Source organism: Sinocyclocheilus rhinocerous, unplaced genomic scaffold, assembly GCF_001515625.1.
Source record: "Sinocyclocheilus rhinocerous isolate Xijiao unplaced genomic scaffold, SAMN03320098_v1.1 scaffold4719, whole genome shotgun sequence".
NCBI classification, from domain to species: Eukaryota; Metazoa; Chordata; class Actinopteri; order Cypriniformes; family Cyprinidae; genus Sinocyclocheilus; species Sinocyclocheilus rhinocerous.
The window spans coordinates 176027-194245 of record NW_015623757.1 but is presented as its reverse complement, the minus strand read 5'-3'; the positions used below and the strand labels follow the sequence as shown (position 1 = coordinate 194245).

Here is an 18219-nt window from a genome sequence, read left to right as displayed (position 1 = left end):
TCAACTCACGATTCGATTCACAATTTTGATTTCACGATTCGATTTATGATTATTTTTATTTATTTTTTTAAGACAAATTTTAAATTAAATGTGTCCTTTTATTATTTCTTGGACATAATGCTGCACGTTTGTGAAAGTGAAATATATCACTATAATAATATACTAATATAGCACTTGCATATTATTGCTCTTTTGTTGGTTTTGATTGCTTCTATTGTCCTCATTTGTAAGTCGCTTAGGATAAAAGCATCTGCTAAATAACAAAATGTAAATATAATGTAAATGTAAATAACAAAAATAAATTGAAATTTTAAAACAAACCCCAAATCAAATAAATAACACAAATAAAAGAAATTAACTCAACAACTCCTACCCCTAAATGAATCGCGATTTGTTTAGCATCTGAACCGATTTGAATCGTCACATATTTGATTCGATTTTCAACCGGCTCGCGGTTAATCATTACATCCCTAATATACACAGTACACATCTATTATGTAAACAAAAGCTTTTATTTTGGATGCGATTAATCGTTTGATGGCACTACTTTTTTCTATTTTAATGTTTTAAAATATAGTTCATACTAGGGATGCTCCGATCGATCGACCGATAATCACATTTTATGAATCGGTCGGTACTCACTACACTTGGCCGATATCACGAAACGATCGCAATTTGATGACGTCAACGCGTGACGATGTACATGATGCGTGGGGACATAAATGATTTGGCGCCACCGTCATGTCATCACCGGTGTGGAAATGCTATGCAGTGTTGCCAAGTCCGCGGTTTTCATGCGGAATTGGGCTACTTTAACACTGTTGCTGCGGGTTGTTTTTCATGTCCGCGGTTTTAAGCGACTCCAATAACATTTATCCTCTGGAATGCGAATTTTAGCAGGGGAACCCTGCCAAAAACTTTTATTTTACCCCCAATGAAAAATTAGTAACGATGAAAAATTAGCTATTTGCGTGTATGTTTTGCATGATGATATGATGAATGGATGGTTCATTTTTAACAGCAGATTCAGTGACGTTAGAGCTGATCTGCGCCTCGCTGCACACGTCTGCGGCTCATTAGCCTACTCAATAGCATTAACACAGGCTTTACTCCTTTCAAACTTTATCTGGAATGTCACCGTTTCTGTCACTGCAACTTCCCGATCAGGCGAACGAACACACACACAAAATTGTCTGCCTCATGAAAAAAATGTAGTTAATATTGTAGTTAATATTTGCTTCATTTATGATTTATTTTATCCACCCCGCCACCCACCCGCAAATAATCAGAATGCATTTTTTATTGCATTTTTATACCCGACCTGCAGATTATCCGCAGCGCCCGTGGATATAGGAAAAGCAAAATACGTTTGCTGCGTAAATTAGACGGACTTACTGAAAATGCAAATTCATTCTCTGCCAGCCAGGAGGTGCTTTAAAGCGGGAGAAACAGAGGTTTCCCCAGTAATGGCTGTACACAGAGCAGCATTGAGCTCACAAACGCTGCTTCATCGGGCATATTACATGCAAGATGAAATGAAAATGACATCGAAAATTTTCTAAAGATAGTCTTCCTTCAGAAATACAGTGATATAAAAACACCCGCACCTCGTTTTGATTTTTAAACGTGCAGTACGTGCTCATGTTTATTCAACGAAGCCTTTTGGAAAATCGGTCAGTTTTGATATTGTGGCGAGCGCCACAAATAAATGCATGGGAAACACATCCCACAGCACAACCATCTGAGCCCAACTTCAGTCTACTCATCACCTTAACTTTAACTGCGTTTGTAGCCGGTGTCGTGCCGAAAATGGATCATCTGCCGAAAACTGAGCTATAATCTATCAAAATACCCTCGAATGCAATCAAATCATTTAGCTCATGCAGTCCTTTTTACCTGTTGAAATACCCATAAAATGCAGTTTTACACTTGCCAAAAAGTGATTACAGACGGCAATCAGTTTTTGGCAGACGATCAATTTTCGGCACAACTCCGGCGCCATAGCCAGACTGATAAACAAACACAGACCGGAAGTTAACTTCGGGCCATGCGTGTGCGCCCGATTAAACCGTTTATATAAAGCTTGAAGCATCAGAATCAGTATCGGTATCGGCCGATCACCATGACAAGAAGTCTGTACTCTGTATCGGCTGCAAAAATCCTGATCGGAGCATGCCTAGTTTATACCTTATGATTGCAAGGCTGAATTTTCATCAGCCATTACTCCAGTATTCAGTGTCACATGATCTTTCAAAAATCATTCTAATGTGATTTGATAAATTTCTTGAGCTGAAAATCATTGTGCTGCTGCTGTTTTTTTTTTTGTGGAAACTTTAATACATTTGAGTCAGTGGTGAATGGAAAGTTCAATAGAACAGCATTTATTTGAATTTGAAATGTTTACTTGACTGTATTTCACTTTTAATCAGTTTAGTGCATCTGCTGAATAGAAGTGTTAATTTCTTTCAAAAAAAAAAAATCTCACTGACCCAAAACTTTTGAAGGGTAATGCATATAAATATCTTATATAATTTTGTTTATATACTTTTTTTTGTCCTCAGTGAGGCTGCTGGAGCCACAGATGGTTATCATTAAGCCACGGGGGAAGGTCGTTTTTAGAGATGTCTTCTGTGGAGCGTACTTCACCTTTGCTGTGTCTAAAGAGGGGCACGTCTATGGATTTGGCCTTTCCAATTACCACCAGCTTGGTACGACTCCTAGCTCATTCAGTGCTGAAGATTAAATGGTCTGTCTGTTGCTGAATTTTTAGAGAATTTTCCTTCTTGCTCCTTTTTACAGGCACCCAAAGCACAAACACCTGCTTTGTTCCTGTGAAACTCAGTTCTTTCAAGAACTCCACCACCTCTTGGGTGGGTTTCTCTGGGGGGCAGCATCACACACTGTGCCTGAATTCAGAAGGTAATTCATCCGTGAACCTTATTTGTGTTACTCTTACATTAAAATGAGACTTATTTTATTTTAAGTCATGTGTTCCACCAGTGGTTCAGAATTTGTTCAACTGCTGTCTTCATCCACAGGACAAGTGTGCAGTCTTGGTCGGGCGGAGTATGGCCGTCTGGGCCTGGGGAAGGATGCGGGGGAGAAGAGTGAGCCCACACCTGTTACCGGGATCAGTGACGTTCAGATAGTTGCCTGTGGTGCCTCTGTGAGCTACGCTGTCACTAAACAAGGTGAGACTGCACCCTGTCCTAGTTCTCATCAATTTCACTCACAATGATCTCTGACCACTTTAACCCAAAACAGATCCTTTTTGGCTTTGGGTTCATTTTGACTAATCTTAAATATTTTTTAATACAAAACCTGGAATGCATTGTAAACGGTTTCAGACCACACACAAATTGTGTTAAATGCAACTAGTGATTAACCTGTATCTGAGAGGTCCTTCCTCTATGAAATTTCCTCTAGGAAAAGTGGCTAAAATAACACTACCATTTAAAAGTTTGGGATAAGTAAGATTTTTTTTTTGTTTTGTTTTTGAAGTAAATCTCTTGTGCACACCAAGGCTGTATTTGTTCAAAAATATAGTAAAACGGTAATATTGTGAAGTGCACTTATGTTATCAAGATTTTTGCATTTAAAAATTTTTTTTTTTTTTGAAGTAATAGGATATTTTCTGTCCTGTTTTTAACCCCCTCATCAGAACGCTTTGTTTGAATAAGTATGGCGGATTGTAGACTCTGATTTTTCTGATTTCATGGTTTGGGTTGTAGCATTGTTTGTCCCTGTAGTTTTAAATGGCAAATGCCTCAAATGACACAATGTGTATGTTGTTCACAAATGTATCTTCAACCTCTAATTACATGAATTGCACCAATCAGAGCAGTTTATTTTTAGGACCAAATAACAGAATGTACTGTTGGCTTGTTTTGATCATCAGAGCTGTGTTTTAGTTTTCTAACATTGCTATCTGTTGGCCAGGCTCTGTGTTTTCCTGGGGCATGGGCACCAATCTGCAGCTGGGTACAGGAGAGGAGGAGGATGAATGGAGCCCAGTGGAGATGACGGGCAAGCAGCTGGAGAACCGTGTAGTTCTATCAGTGTCCAGTGGAGGGCAGCACACGGTCCTGCTGGTCAAAGACAAGCAGGAGAGCTGATCTTTAACTCCTTGACTAAAGACAGCTGAGCCAAACTACTGTATCAGTGGTATCTGTAACCTATAGCTTGATCATGATCGGGGTGTCTGGGGTTGGGAATGCTTCCTGTGCTGAGCTAAGCCAGCGAATGAGGGAGAGGGTAGGATGAGAATCATCTAATTAAACCTTTTATCCCGCTTTAGGGGGAGCCCAAACATTCACTGGATACGGTCCGGTAGATGATCGAAGATCTTTTTTTATGGACTTTGTTTCTTTTTCTTTGCTTTGTCTTATTTTTAACAAAGATCTTTAGTATGCTTCCTGGAGACCGCCTGTCGTGAGTGATTGTATGCATGTATGAGCTGAAAGGTGATTTAATAAGTCTTTTAGATAAGTCCTGGAAAACTTTTTTTTTTAATTCCACATTTTGGTCTGAGCAATAAAAGGTTTATGATAGCAGGTCTAATCTATATCACTCACACACAAAAAACTGATTTGGTATTCCTGTACTTTGCAGTGTTAAACTGTTTTCCTAATTTCCTAAATGAAACCATTATTGTATCCATGCATTGCTGGCCCTGTGGACACTTAATAAAAATGAGGTTTTACAGAATGTGATGTATGATTACTCGTTGAAAAAAAAAAAAAAAGACACGAGCACAGACATTTAGAGGAGATTAAAGCGAAAAGCGTCAATTTTTAATGTCTAGTTTCAAACCTTTAGTGATTATTATTACCTTTACAGGGTCTTGTGTGTGTGTGGGTTTTTTTCTGACATGCTTATATTTGTGAGTAAATTTTGATTTTAGGCAGAAAGTTTAATTAATTTGAAAATATAGAAATCTTAATTTTCATCTTATTCTATAATTAATTTCAGACATAAGGATTACATTTATTAAATGTTTCTACAAGAATTTCTTCTTGTAGCTGCACTTTAAAGTAAAAAAGATATTTTAAAGTAACATCTCACTTTTAGAAGTGCTAAATGTTTCTTTGTATTTGTGCTGTTTATCCACTGGATGGCAGCCATGTGCTCTCAAGTTTAAAGTGAGGTTCTTCAGTTAATTTGCTTGCATCCTAGTATAATCCTTACAAAGTGTTTGGTTTTAGATTATTTAGATTTTTTTTTTTTTTTTTAAGTAGCCCAACAGCCGCTGTGTCAGTCTGTGAAATGCCTACTTTTGTGTTCCACAGATGAAAAATTGTTTTTTTTTTTACATTTATCTGAATTTCTTCTATAGAAGGTGGCCCTGTGCAACCAGAAGAAATGTATACTCTGCTATATGAAATGTCAGAGCTGATGCTTACATATGTATGTCCTAAATTGTTGAAAACACTTGAGGCTGGAAATGGTTTGGTCACTATTGATAAAATTTGCAGATCAAAACACCACTTTAGCATCCATGAAGGGGAAATGGTATTGTGCTCCTGGTCTGGTCTTTATGTTCCAGCCCACAGTGAGTCATGCTGAGAGACTTTGTGGGGTATTTCAGTTGAAAAGCCCTTCAAGGCCCACTTTCTCGGAAAGCTTTGAAATGCTAACAGCCTCTTCTGCAAGCACTTAATTGACCACCATCATTTAATGCTGTCATCAATGTTTTCTGATGTGTGAGGTGTGAGGCAGCTGCACTGAGAAGTGGACAGGGCACTGGCTTTAAATGTTATTGTTTTTAATGCCAGCAAGCTACATTAAATGTGTTTGAGAGGGACATCCTTATTCGCAAAAGTATAAATGACTCATTGTTTCCATCATGCGCTTCCAAACCTGTCATGGAAAAGTTTCACAGCAGGCAGTTCATGAACTGTTTAAAAGCACTGCTCTTTAAAGGTGCACTCAGTATTTTTGTCTCATTAAAAAGTTTGGCATATGACGTTAATTCTTTAAAAAAAAAAAATTTTAAATCATGTACACATCACAACCAGCTGGAGCATTTTTCTTTCATGAAGCAAATTTTCACTAGTGAAATTTTAAAAAGAATCCATGCAATCAGGAATTTTGAGTGGCAAATATTTCCTCACCTCAGATTTTGCAGCAGGTTCAAGTTGGTCACATGGATTTGCCACATTGGCCAACAGAAAGCTGTTCATGTTTTTTTCTTTTCCAAAAAACAAAACGATTATAGAGTGCACCATAACTGATACAACTGTTGACATGAGTAAAGCGCTTCTGTTTTCAAAACTGAAAACTGGCATGCCTGTAATTGTTGGGGTTAGATATGATATTTTCTGTTCTTTCAGGCATGAAATGTGCATTGTATGTTTATAACATCAGGATGCCTTTAACCATTTTAACCATTAGACCAGTCGTTATTGATGGTTGCTCTGGAAACTGAACAGAGCAACTCTTAAAGGAAGATTGGTTTTATTGGAAATGGGTATGATTTTACCATATTCCCCTGAGATAAATTATATGGGAACTGAACTAAGCTTAGAGCATAACTGACCTAATATATACTGCATTTAATATTTATACATATATTTTGTTTTAGTTATATGTGACAGTTGACAGTCCAATATATATAAATATATGCTAAAAAAATATAGTCAACTGAAGAGGCTATGCATTTCCTCCTCCAAAGAAATATTACTTTAAGTTTTTGATTTAGCACTTTACCCTGTGGACATGTTAAACATCACTTGCCAAATGTGAGTTGAGTGTAAAATCTACACTTGACTCTTGATTTAGCCCGCAGCTTGTTAATAGCGCATCTCATAATAAGGACACTGAATGGGGTTGAGCGCAATTTAGTGCAGAGTGTGATCCTATTGATCAATCTAGCTGACATGCTGTGTCTCTTGTCATTACTGTGCCTCGTGATGCTTCCCTCCACCCAAACAGCATTGCTCTCAGATCTGCCATTATGTAACTGACACTCCAAACCACAATCACGAAGAACCGGAGAAGCACATAAACGACATTTGCTGACCATAATGTTGTTGTTCGTTATTCAGGCCATTTGCTCATCTAAGATTCTGTATTTGTGTCTGTTGGCCGGTTGAGAATCTGTATCCTCCCATAGCCATTTCCAGAGTCCATTATCCCTACTACGGCACAAGGAATACGCCAGTGCTTTAAATGTCAGGGTGCCGCTTTCAAATATAACAGGTGGGCTGCTTCTCGCATCCATAAAGCCACAGTAAACAGGATCCCTCTTTTCAATTAAGCTGCAAAAACAAACCAGCTTGGACTTATTAACACCATAGTTTCACTCTTGACTTGCTGACAATCAACATATAAGTGTTTCAGGACCTATTTTATACCCTGTCTGTGAAAAGGGCAGAGATCCTTTGGAGCCCTTTGATTTTCATACCTTATTTTTGGTTTCTTTCCATTGTGACAAATAAATGTGGACTAATTATTTAATTTGACCAAATTAACAATATAACTAAATATACAATGAACTAAATAGAATCGCTAAGTTAAATCGACAGTATGTTGTAGAATTTTGAGACTTTGGAGCCCCCTTCAGTTAAGTGAGTGCAATTCAATGTTGTAAATATAGCACTGTAGTAATTACAGTGGATAGCTGTAATGTTACCTTTATTATTGTAAGATACGAGGGTCTGTATTACTTACCATTGGAGAAAGCGTAACGGTCAACTTGGATAATGTGTGCCTTGACAAACAATCACATTACAGCCTTGAAGTCATTGAATATCAAACAGAGTTGTGCGACAGTCAATCGCCGTTTACGGATACTATAGAAATAATGTGCCGTAAAATAAATTCTACCTGTCGCAAAAAGTCAGTGACTTCTCTTAAAAAATTGCTTTTTTTTTGGTGTAAACTCTAAAAATAGTTCAATTCAAAACTACTGTTTAATGACAAACAAGTTGAAGATTAGCTGATAGGCTGTCAATTCTTTAAACGATAAGCTGTTTCCTCACTAAAGCGGTTTAGGCTCCTCCAGTGACATCCATTCAAAAACAAAAAAGGCCTCTGGTCTCTTTCCCTGCGTACAGGGAAGCATTAGCATTAGACGTTGCGTTAGCATTAGACATTACGCTTTTTTGGCTAAAGGTTGCAGGCTTGCCTTCCAGTGGCTTTGGCTATACATGTGCATTTGTTGCTGCCCCTAAAGCCCATTTCACGCAATTTCGTACCGCTCTCCAAACTTACATAGGCCTACTCCCAGATCTTAGGAGGGCGCGAGGAAAAAAAAACAGAAGCCATTCACCTTATTAAAAGTAAGTGTACAAATCAAAGTGAATTTGAAACTGGTAATTCAAGGTTTTAAAAAAGCATTACACCCAGTTTTACCATATTGTTTTTCCATACAATGGAAGTAGATGGTGACTTAAAGGTGCAGTGTGTAAATTTTGCGAATTGCAACCAACGGCTCAGTCCCCTGCTCACCCCTCCCTTTAGAGAAGCTACGGTGGCCAATACAGGACTAAGATGTCGTCGGTAAAGACAGCAGAGAGCAATGAGATTTCTTTACAAACGTAAATTAAGGAATTATATTTACTTATTTAATAAATCGATGTTATTGCGAATATTAATGTACTTGTTCATCATTGTGTCAGTGGTTTATTCGCAAGAATAACAAAGTGACGAGACGCGCTGTGTAGAGCAGTTTGTCCGTTTAGGGCTACTGTAGAAACATGGTGGCGACTTCCATGTAAGGGGACCCGCGGTGTATGTAGATATAAATTGCTCAATCTAAGGTAATAAAAACATAACGGTTCATTAAGTAAGGTCTTTATACACCTCTGAAAACATAGTTATGTATATTATATTGCATTTCTGTCAATAGATCGATGTAAATATTACACATTGCACCTTTAAATAATTATTAACTGACGATGCATTTTTTTTAACTAGCCTGAGTAAAATGACATTTTGTTTCTTATGACTAGACAGACGACAAAAGTCAGCAAAAATACAAACGATTTTCTTTATACAACAGTCATTATACAACAACCTCTTTTTTTATTTTTTATCTTGTTTCAAGAGCACTTATCCAGTATATTTCATAACAGGGGGTCTATAGGTTGTCTGCTGAAGAGATTATGTAACAGTGCTTGAGTCTCTAACCTTTACAAGTACCTGCAGAAAATTAGCATAGTAGTTTTTCATTTCTCTTTTTAAGGCTTTTGTTATATTTTTACCAAACACAATTTAAATCTTCAAAACACATTAAAAGTTTGACAGGCTTATTTATCATTCAATAAATACTGAGATGATAAATTAATTTTTTCATGAGATGATGAATGTGTATCTTAGAAGTCTTGCTCGTCATGTGAGTAGTGAAAATTATTTTAGATAAAAGGTTATTTTTTCCCAACATCCATGCAACCTACAGAAAATTATTATTATTATTTTTTTAGCTTTCACAACATAATCACTGACAGTTAAGATCATTTGTGATGTCTAATTCTGGTGCATCCATAAAAATATAATCATGAGGAAATATCCAACAGTTGCACAAAAGTACATACAGGTTCTACAGCAAAGCAATACTCACTGCTAATACATAAACATCCTTGACTGGAAAAGGTCTGTCTATAACAGCTCAAGAAACTAAACTCACTCTCCTTTTACAACAAAGCCGACATTTAGAATCAAACGCTAATATCACAAATATTGAACATGACTCATTAAATGTCATTTCAACTTTGGAATTTGAAGAAGGTCAATAAACAGCTATTCTGTGCTAATGGCAATGAAATGCAAGAATGGTTGCACTAAATACTTCATTACAAAGAACTAAGATGAAAATATCTAAAAGCCCCTCTGTAATAGTCTCAGAGCTCATCTACACATACTGTATGCTCCTAGTATGAACACTGTATACTTCATAGTCAAAGGTCATCAAACACCTTCACTAGTAGCACAAATTTACAAAATGACACCTTATCAAGCACCATGAAATGAATAATGTGTAGAGAGTTTATATAACAGTGTGTTTTAACAGCCATCTTGAGGGAAGGAGCCCTGTCATTCATGCAAATCTATCCTGCAAACATTGAGATGAAATGTTGCTCCATTCTCTCTGTATCCGACACCTCTCTCTTTCTCCATATATATTTATCCTCAGGTTTAATGAAATCCTTTTATTATGGAGTGGAAAAAGACCTCTGTACATTTTCATTGTTCGGTGAAGCAAGATTGCTTCTCTCTTTAAATGAAAATCTTACAGCTTATTTTATTGTTTGAGAAGTTGAATTTGTGTATTTAGTTCATTGTTTGGACATTTGTATTTCTGTTACAAGTTCCTACAATTTCCAAGGAAATGCATTGACTTTCATTTAAAAATCTGAGTATGGGAATCGATTTTGATGGGTCATATACCACTCATGAATGTAGATTTCCTGTTGACCATTCAAGGCCACATCTTTGATGTTTTTTTTTCAAAGCATGATTACTGTACATTGGTCCAAATGATATCATTTCCTCCCTTAGGAAAACAGTTTGCAGTGAGCCATCCATTGCTTTTCCACAAAGTGAAATTAAGAAAGGTAGAAAAAAAGACTAACAAACCAACATGGCATTTTGCCTTCAGTATATGGGCTTGTTGTCAAGTTGTATTTACCTTAAAGGAGCTTAAAACTCAGTGGTGGAGATCTGGGTGTCCTCAGACTGCAGATCTTTCTGTGTCCTTGGTTGTGTATCAGAAGGCATCTGTTCCAGGTCTAGTCATGTGGGCTGTTTCATCGATTCAGACTTGGCGCACACCGAGATGGGCTCTCTCGTGGCACTACGGGCTCTGGAAAAGCTGCTCTGCTCCATGCGGGAACGAAAGGGCAAGCAGAATTCTCTGAAGCACCTCTTGAAGTTTTCATCCAGAAACGCATACAGGACTGGGTTGAGGCTGCTGTTCATGTAGCCCAGAGCAATACACAGATGCCAGCAGGCGACCACAAGCAGATTCTTCTGGTCGATCTCCACCACAGTTTTGATGATGATGAAGATATGGATGGGGGTCCAGCAGATGATGAAGGCCGCCACCACCACCAATACCATACGGGTTATGCGCCGGAGGTTCCTGTCCTTCTCTTTGGAGCCGGACAGCAAGCGTACACTCTTGAGACGAAGGATCATCAGGCCGTAACAGATGGTGATGACCAAGACGGGAACCACAAAGGCGAAAATGAAAACACAGATCTTGGTCACAGTATCCCAGTACCAATCTGGGTCTGGGAATTTCAACGTGCAGACTGTTTTGCCTGTGAAGAATGTATGTGAAAAGAAGATAAGAAGGTGAGTCTAGAGTCATTTCTTAGTTGAATTTACTGATCAGTTCTAATTTAATGACTTTTTAAATTATTTCCAGTATTTACTTCTTATAAATCTGGTTGGCCATACAGCATTCCAAGAGCGCTGAAATATATTATTCTGTGCACGTTATATCATTGTGCAAGGTGACAACAAGTGACTTCCTGCATCCCTACTAATAGTATGTGAGAAGTAGTATGTCTGAATTCATAGACCAGTATGTGAAAATCTGAAGTGCGCATTTGATGGGCATTTTACTAGGATTTGTAAATGGCAGTGAAGCAACACAACTGACGCTGTAAGGTCATATGATAATAACAACATGATATATGTAGCATGTCCAAATTTCATTCATCTTATATAGGAGGACATAATGTCAAGTCAAGTCACCATTATTTATATAGTGCTTTTTACAATGCAGATTGTGTCAAAGCAGTTTTACAGTATTAAACCGGGAACAAACTGTTTACGAACAGGGAATTAATGTTGCGAACAAAATTTCAAACCAAATGTAGTACCTACTAGACAGTATGCAATTTATACACAGATATTGACTTTATGATTAAAAAAAAACTCATTCAGGACCCAAGACAAGTTACTGTCCTAATGAGCGAGTCATTGAATTATTCATTTAACCAATTTGTTTAAATAGAATAATTCATCCAGGAAATGAACACTATGATGTGCTGCTCTGAGAGCGTTAAACAATTCAGTATGGTTTTGTTTTTAAATATCTAAAATATTACTCCGTAGAATTCAAATGAACCAGTGGTTTCATCTGATGGGTTGTGTTTCAAAAATGTCAATGGTTTTGACAGCAAATAATGAAATTAAATTTATAAGATAACTTATAAAAAGAAACATCAATCAACATCCATAAGTGTGCCAGGTTTGCACAGGTTTAGATATCAGAATCAGCCGCTGTTTACAAAATCACCCTATTCAGCCTATGCAAATTTAATTAATAATTCTGCATATTACATGCTAATGTAATATTGCAATTCTAAGTTCTTCAGCACAACCAGTTGAGAGAATCACTGATCTAAAAAAAAAAAAAAAAAGTCATATCATGTTATACTAATGCTCGTCTATGATTATGTGCTGTCGAACTGAGTGACAGCCATAAATTCACTGACCAATTGAATCATATACTTAACAATCAATAAGCTGAATAACACATACTTTTTCCCACTCATTTTGTCCTCACCTGTGGGTGTCACTCTAGTAACGGCCATAACCATGACTGGGAAGCCGACAGCAGAGGAGAGAATCCATATGCAGATGTTGATGATCTTTGCTTTGATTGGTGTGCGGAAGTCCAGGGCTCTCACTGGATGGCACACAGCAATGTAACGGTCTACACTCATCATCGTCAGAGTGAAAATACTGGTAAACATGTTGTAGTAGTCAATAGCAATGACCAATTTACACAAGAGCTCCCCAAATGGCCAGGTGCTCATGAGGTATTTGGCACTCTGGAAGGGCAAAGTACTGGTGGCTAATGCATCAGCCAAAGCCAGGTTAAAGATGTAAATGTTGGTAGCTGTCTTCATCTTTGTGTACCTGAAGAAGAAAAGAGAAAAAGTCAGTCTGAGATATTCAGCAAGATGAACACTTCATAATTTTCGAATGTCGATCTGCTGCACCTGGGTTTGCAATGACGATATGAACATTGATGAATACAGATGCAGATGAATGGGATGCACTGATTGTGCATGATTTGAGGTTCTTCTCTGCTTTGCCCTTTTCATTATGAATATCGCATATGATTAACATGATGATCAATTTAAAAAAATGGAAAAAAGAGAGAACCATATGTGCTCTTTTAACACCCTTCCACATTGTAATAAACTTTTATGTCAAGAATTAAAATGTCAACCTATGAAAATGATGCCATGCATTGGTATATTCATTATTCTTTATATTCTGGTGATTTGATAAAAACATTATTTTTTTCAAAACTTGGCTTGTTATGCTTGTTTTCCATTAAAACACAACATTAACACAATATAGTATTTTTTCAAACTTTTTGGATATATTTTTAAGCTACTAGTAAAAAAATTTGTGCCACATTTTTTGAACAATCATTATTTTAGTTATTATTATTATTACTATTATTAGATATATAATGGATGATCTGGCTGTAATGGCTAAAAATTAAAATTTTAATGGCTGTCAGTGCAGAGATTGTGATAAATTGTATAATTACAACATCTACCAGCAGGTGCTAACAATATGCTTTCATTAAATGAAGGTGTCTCTCTGTGATATCATACAATAATCAGCTCATAATTTTCTCTCTCTTTTTTATCCAAATTAGTAGTAGGCTGATGAATGATGGGGTATCCTTTGAAAGGATGTGACCATAGTTACTAAAGAAAAGCCCAATGCCAAAGGCATAAATTCGTATCCATTGATTATCCTCTCTTTGAGATTTGTCTGGTGCCCACACACTGTGATATCTTTTGAGGACTTGACATTTGAAGTCTCACAGAGAAGAAGAGAGAAGACAGCACATCCATTAGTGACACTACAGTTTATTCCTCTCTTTGTACATGGCTACTGTACATGTGGTGAGATTAATAAATCCATTACAAGTCTTTTGTACAGAGTGCATAATATGTTTTGTTGTATATCCATGACTCATGTTTGTATCTCTAATTTTACACTAGTCCCTCATTCTGGTTTGCTATGTTTTGTCCAGTTGTACTCTTAGCACTGCCATGAATCACGTTTCACACTAATTCATTGTATCAGGGAACATTTTTCTGTCACAAACCTGTTATGGAAAATAATGTTTAGAGGTAGTGCCATGTTATTGACATTTAAATGGTGTGTGGGCACAATTTTCCAATGATTGTTTGTTTTGTATATATTTTTTTATTGTTGACCAATGAATATATTGCAAATAGTTTTTTGTAATTTTAAGCAGAAACTTCACTAAATTTAGTTATGTTTGTGCTTAAAACAAGAAAAAAAATCTAAAAAGGAGTCTTAAAATCTCATGTAATTGTGTTTCCGTTTACTTTTTTGGGACGTTAAGATATTTTTACAAGAAAAAAACAAACAAGAAAAAAAGGTATTTTTTTGTGTAGCATGAGAACTAATGGAATAAAATGAGGGGGAAACTTTGATATGGTTGCAATCTAAAATGTATTTATATCATGTTTTCTGTCTGCAGTTGAAACTTTAGGGGGAATTATTAATGAGTTCTTTTCACATCAGACTTCCTATTGTACAGTTTCTGCCTTCCAGGCTGATACGCTTTAATACTCTCTTCTGCTACATTTTTTTACGTCTCCAAATGGGAAAAGGCTTCTGTGAAAGACAGGCAATCCAGACATCGCGAATATGATTAGCTCATTCAGACTGTTCCTCTTAGGCAGTGGCTTGCACTCCTGAAGATATGTGCTGTGAATAGATTAGAAAGATGTGATCTAGCTGAATTGTAATAGTTCTGTGATCTGAACCCCTCGGAGGGAACTCCATATATTTCAAGGCAGGTCTTTTTGGTTTTGGATTTTTGCTCCGTCCGATTTTCTTTTGCCTAAATAGGCAAAATACACAGGTTTCTAAAGCTGTGAACTACGTATGTATGTTTTCGTAGTTTGTTTTAAATGTATGCAACCTAACATAAACACTTTATTTTCTTATGAATAATTAGCTCTGTGCTTGGTAACATCCTTTTCCTGGGATTGATAATACTCATGCTGTATTATTTGTGCTTGAAGTTCTTCACAAACTTTGGTTGAGGGTGTGGAGCTTTTGACACTCTATATGTGGAGCTTTTGGCTCTCTATATATAGTTTATAAATACACAGTGCTGGGAAGATTACAAACTGCAGTTAGTTATTGAATTCAAGTTACATGAGGAAAAATTGCAATTAGTAATTACACATTTTAGTTGTTAATCTGATTACTTTTGACCTACCATGTGTATCACATTAATTATAGGCTTATAATGTTCCATACTGATATGAAGTGCAAAGAGAAAGAAAACGTATTCCATTCTTTGTTATCAACAACACGAAGTGCAATAAACATCACATCAGGGTTTTCCCAAACTGGGATTTGTAAAGAACTGCAGGGAATTTGTAAACTGATGAAAAGCCAATAATTAATGAAATCGTAAAAGTATATTATTTGTTTATGTTCTGAGGCCTCTCAATTGTCTGTGCAATTACAGCCACCTGACTAGTGGCTGGTCTGTGTGCAGTCGCACAAAACTGGAGGACTTTCCAAACATATCTAAGCAATTGGCTTATAAAAAAAATGAAAGATAAAATGAAGAATTTGGGAGGATGAATCAATTATGAATAATTTACTGCCATTTTTAAATATTATCTAATCAATAAAAACAGTAACTGTGGTTTGATATGACTATTTTAAAAAGTAATATAAACTAATTACAAGTATTAATTTTTGTAGCCTAATCCAATTATCTAATCCAGATTACATAGTGACTGTAAATTGCATGAAAAGAACATGAGACCAGATGATAACAGCAGCTTTCACACGTGAGCTTTGAATTGTACATGCTGTGAAAATTGTTATTCCTCCATAAACTACCCCTGAGCTAAACTGGCATATCTGTGGGTGATGTAATTTGGACTGGTTCTGTTCTCTGTTCCATTGGTGCTGAGTGGAGGGTTCTCACAGCCACCCTCAGCACTTCAAAAATCTCACTCCTCAGCCCTGTCTCTTATCTTCCACCACTTGCTTAGATTCCAAACAAAATTCCATTTCCACCACATTCTCTGTAGCTACTACATTCCCGGGGTTCAAATATATCTAAGAAATATTTGCATGCGTGCATCTTTCTCTTTAGACTTTGTGCACTTAAACTTCTATTTATTAATGTCAAAATGTGATAAATTAAATAATGATCATCCCACTTCCTGAGACTTCTGAAGTACATATTCACTGAAATAAACTATTTCTCTTACCTGACCACACCGTACATAACCAGAATATTTCCAAACAGTCCCACCACGCAGATGACAGAGTACAGCGCGGTGATGCACACAGCGATAGCGACCGCAGTGCTGTCTTTCACCGCCTTCGGCTCGCTGCCTCCGCTCCAGTTGGACAGAAGTCCCGCTGGTTCCTCCATAAAGCTCGAGTTTGGCAGAATTAAAGGATACCGCTCGGAAAAATCACTAACAGTCACTGTTATAGGCTCCATTATGCGCTTTCCCTGTATAACGCCAAACGCCTTCTAATTAAGTAAAAATCATAAACGTCTTTAATCTAAAAGACAGAGAAAGATACAGAACAGCAGCTGAAAGAACATCAACTCCGCTGGTCACTCTGGTCACTTTACGCAGCCCTCCTTTTCTCCTCTCTTCTGCTCTTCTCAGCAGCGCACTCGACTTCCAACTGAGCGTGTTGCTGTGCATGCGCTCGTACTTTCTCCCGAAGTTAGTAGCCTTATACCATAGACGAAAGACTAGTGCAACACATGGCAACTACGCCCGCACTCAAAAGTGTCACTCGCAATACTGGAAACGTGTACTAGCCATGCTATTTTACTATTATAAGTGCGTTTATTTTCCATTTTAGGTCTACACAGTTCAAGTAAATATAGTTCAGTTTAGTTCTGTAGAAATCTGTGAAACACAAAGCCTAAAAGTTATATTTCTCTGAGTCTATCTATCTATCTATCTATCTTAGGGCTGCCAACTCTCACGCATTCAGCCTGAGACTCGAAATTGACACTGTTCTCAAGCTCTCATCACAGGTCCATTTTCTCACGCAATGAAAAGCACCCTCAAACGAAAGCAAGATTTGCCAAATCTGTAGGCGAAACAGATTCGGCAATCGCTCCATTGCATATTAGTGTTTGCGCTCTGGAGAGCATCAAAAGTTTCTATTTGCAACGCCTTTTTGTAGCGTTGAGCAACGTAGCCAATCACAGACATATCCGTTGATTTCTGGGACACTTTTGATTGGCCATGGCGTTCAAGTTAGTCAGAATTCACTCGCAGCTCAATGTTTTTATCTGCACGCTGGTGAAACGTCTCATTGTAATGAAATACAGACACAATGTAAATAAGAGATTCATTGTACAGTGCAGAGAGCTTCTTTGATTTTAATGGAACTTGTTGAGTGACTAGCAGCTTTTTAGTGGTTATAAAGGGAGAGCTACATATCAAAGTTTTGTTTTTCGTGCTGCTATCAGGACCAGCGGCCACATACCCTGTACATGCACCAAAGTCTCGGGAGTGACATATAAAACCCTCATATAAATATGGGATTCTCTTTCGAAATTGCAGTGACAGATTTACATAATGATATAGCAGTGTACGGTAGAAAAGTAGATGTGCATTATGCAATGTAAATGCAGATTAATAATTTAATAGAAAATGTTTGAATTTTGTCTTTTTTTAATAGCTTTGCCACAGTTTTCACAAGGGCCTAAGTGTTACATTTGTAAAACTCTTAGTACTAATATCTCTTAGTACTGATAATAAGTGCACTTTAAAAAAATTGATTTCATCATGTTTTCAAATGTGTTAGTACAATACACAGAATCACAAAGCATCCTTTTCACTACAAAAAAAAAAACAATTGTTTCATATAAACATTTCATTTTCAGTATAACTGCTCTTTCTTTCAAACTTTTCATTTGCATCTCTTCTCGTTCAGTTTAAAATATTTGTCTATAATCGAATTGCTCTTTATATTTAATCAGTTAATCGTTTGGTAAATATATACATTTCTAATATAGATTCTATAGATATAGTTAAAGAACTTGTTTGTATTTTCCTATAGGAATAACCAAATGTAATGAATTATTTTTACATTTTAAGCAATTTGTCTTAGATGATAACCACTATGTTCAAAGTTTCAAAACCTCGTGGCCGTGTCATACTTCATAACAACTTTTGATGACACACTGAATAT

The 18219-nt window shown here is 36.8% G+C and overlaps 2 protein-coding genes across 2 annotated transcripts; one reads left to right on the top strand and one right to left on the bottom strand.

Annotated features, from left to right (window-relative positions):
* The first annotated feature begins 2534 nt into the window (after positions 1 to 2534).
* Positions 2535 to 4577, top strand: LOC107735284 (regulator of chromosome condensation-like). Its single transcript, XM_016547044.1, has 4 exons — positions 2535 to 2708; positions 2800 to 2919; positions 3039 to 3191; positions 3940 to 4577. Exons 1-4 carry the CDS (start codon positions 2582 to 2584, stop codon positions 4113 to 4115), a joined length of 576 nt encoding a protein of 191 aa, XP_016402530.1. The 5' UTR covers positions 2535 to 2581; the 3' UTR covers positions 4116 to 4577.
* A 5177-nt stretch (positions 4578 to 9754) lies between these two features.
* LOC107735168 (delta-type opioid receptor-like) lies at positions 9755 to 16560 on the bottom strand. Its single transcript, XM_016546966.1, has 3 exons — positions 16260 to 16560; positions 12521 to 12876; positions 9755 to 11264 (listed from the first exon to the last, which is right to left on the bottom strand). Exons 1-3 carry the CDS (start codon positions 16496 to 16498, stop codon positions 10735 to 10737), a joined length of 1125 nt encoding a protein of 374 aa, XP_016402452.1. The 5' UTR covers positions 16499 to 16560; the 3' UTR covers positions 9755 to 10734.
* Positions 16561 to 18219: the final 1659 nt, after the last annotated feature.

What these genes read in the sequence shown, in the direction of transcription:
- LOC107735168 (XM_016546966.1), bottom strand. Translation starts at nt 16,498, where the DNA reads ATGGAGCCTATAACAGTGACTGTTAGTGATTTTTCCGAGCGGTATCCT. An exon ending in GTTATGTACGGTGTGGTCAG is followed by an intron (nt 12,877 to 16,259) that starts GTAAGAGAAATA and finishes TTTCTTCTTCAG; the next exon opens with GTACACAAAGATGAAGACAG. An exon ending in TACTAGAGTGACACCCACAG is followed by an intron (nt 11,265 to 12,520) that starts GTGAGGACAAAA and finishes CATTCTTCACAG; the next exon opens with GCAAAACAGTCTGCACGTTG.
- LOC107735284 (XM_016547044.1), top strand. Translation starts at nt 2,582, where the DNA reads ATGGTTATCATTAAGCCACGGGGGAAGGTCGTTTTTAGAGATGTCTTC. An exon ending in TTCCAATTACCACCAGCTTG is followed by an intron (nt 2,709 to 2,799) that starts GTACGACTCCTA and finishes TCCTTTTTACAG; the next exon opens with GCACCCAAAGCACAAACACC. An exon ending in ACTGTGCCTGAATTCAGAAG is followed by an intron (nt 2,920 to 3,038) that starts GTAATTCATCCG and finishes CTTCATCCACAG; the next exon opens with GACAAGTGTGCAGTCTTGGT.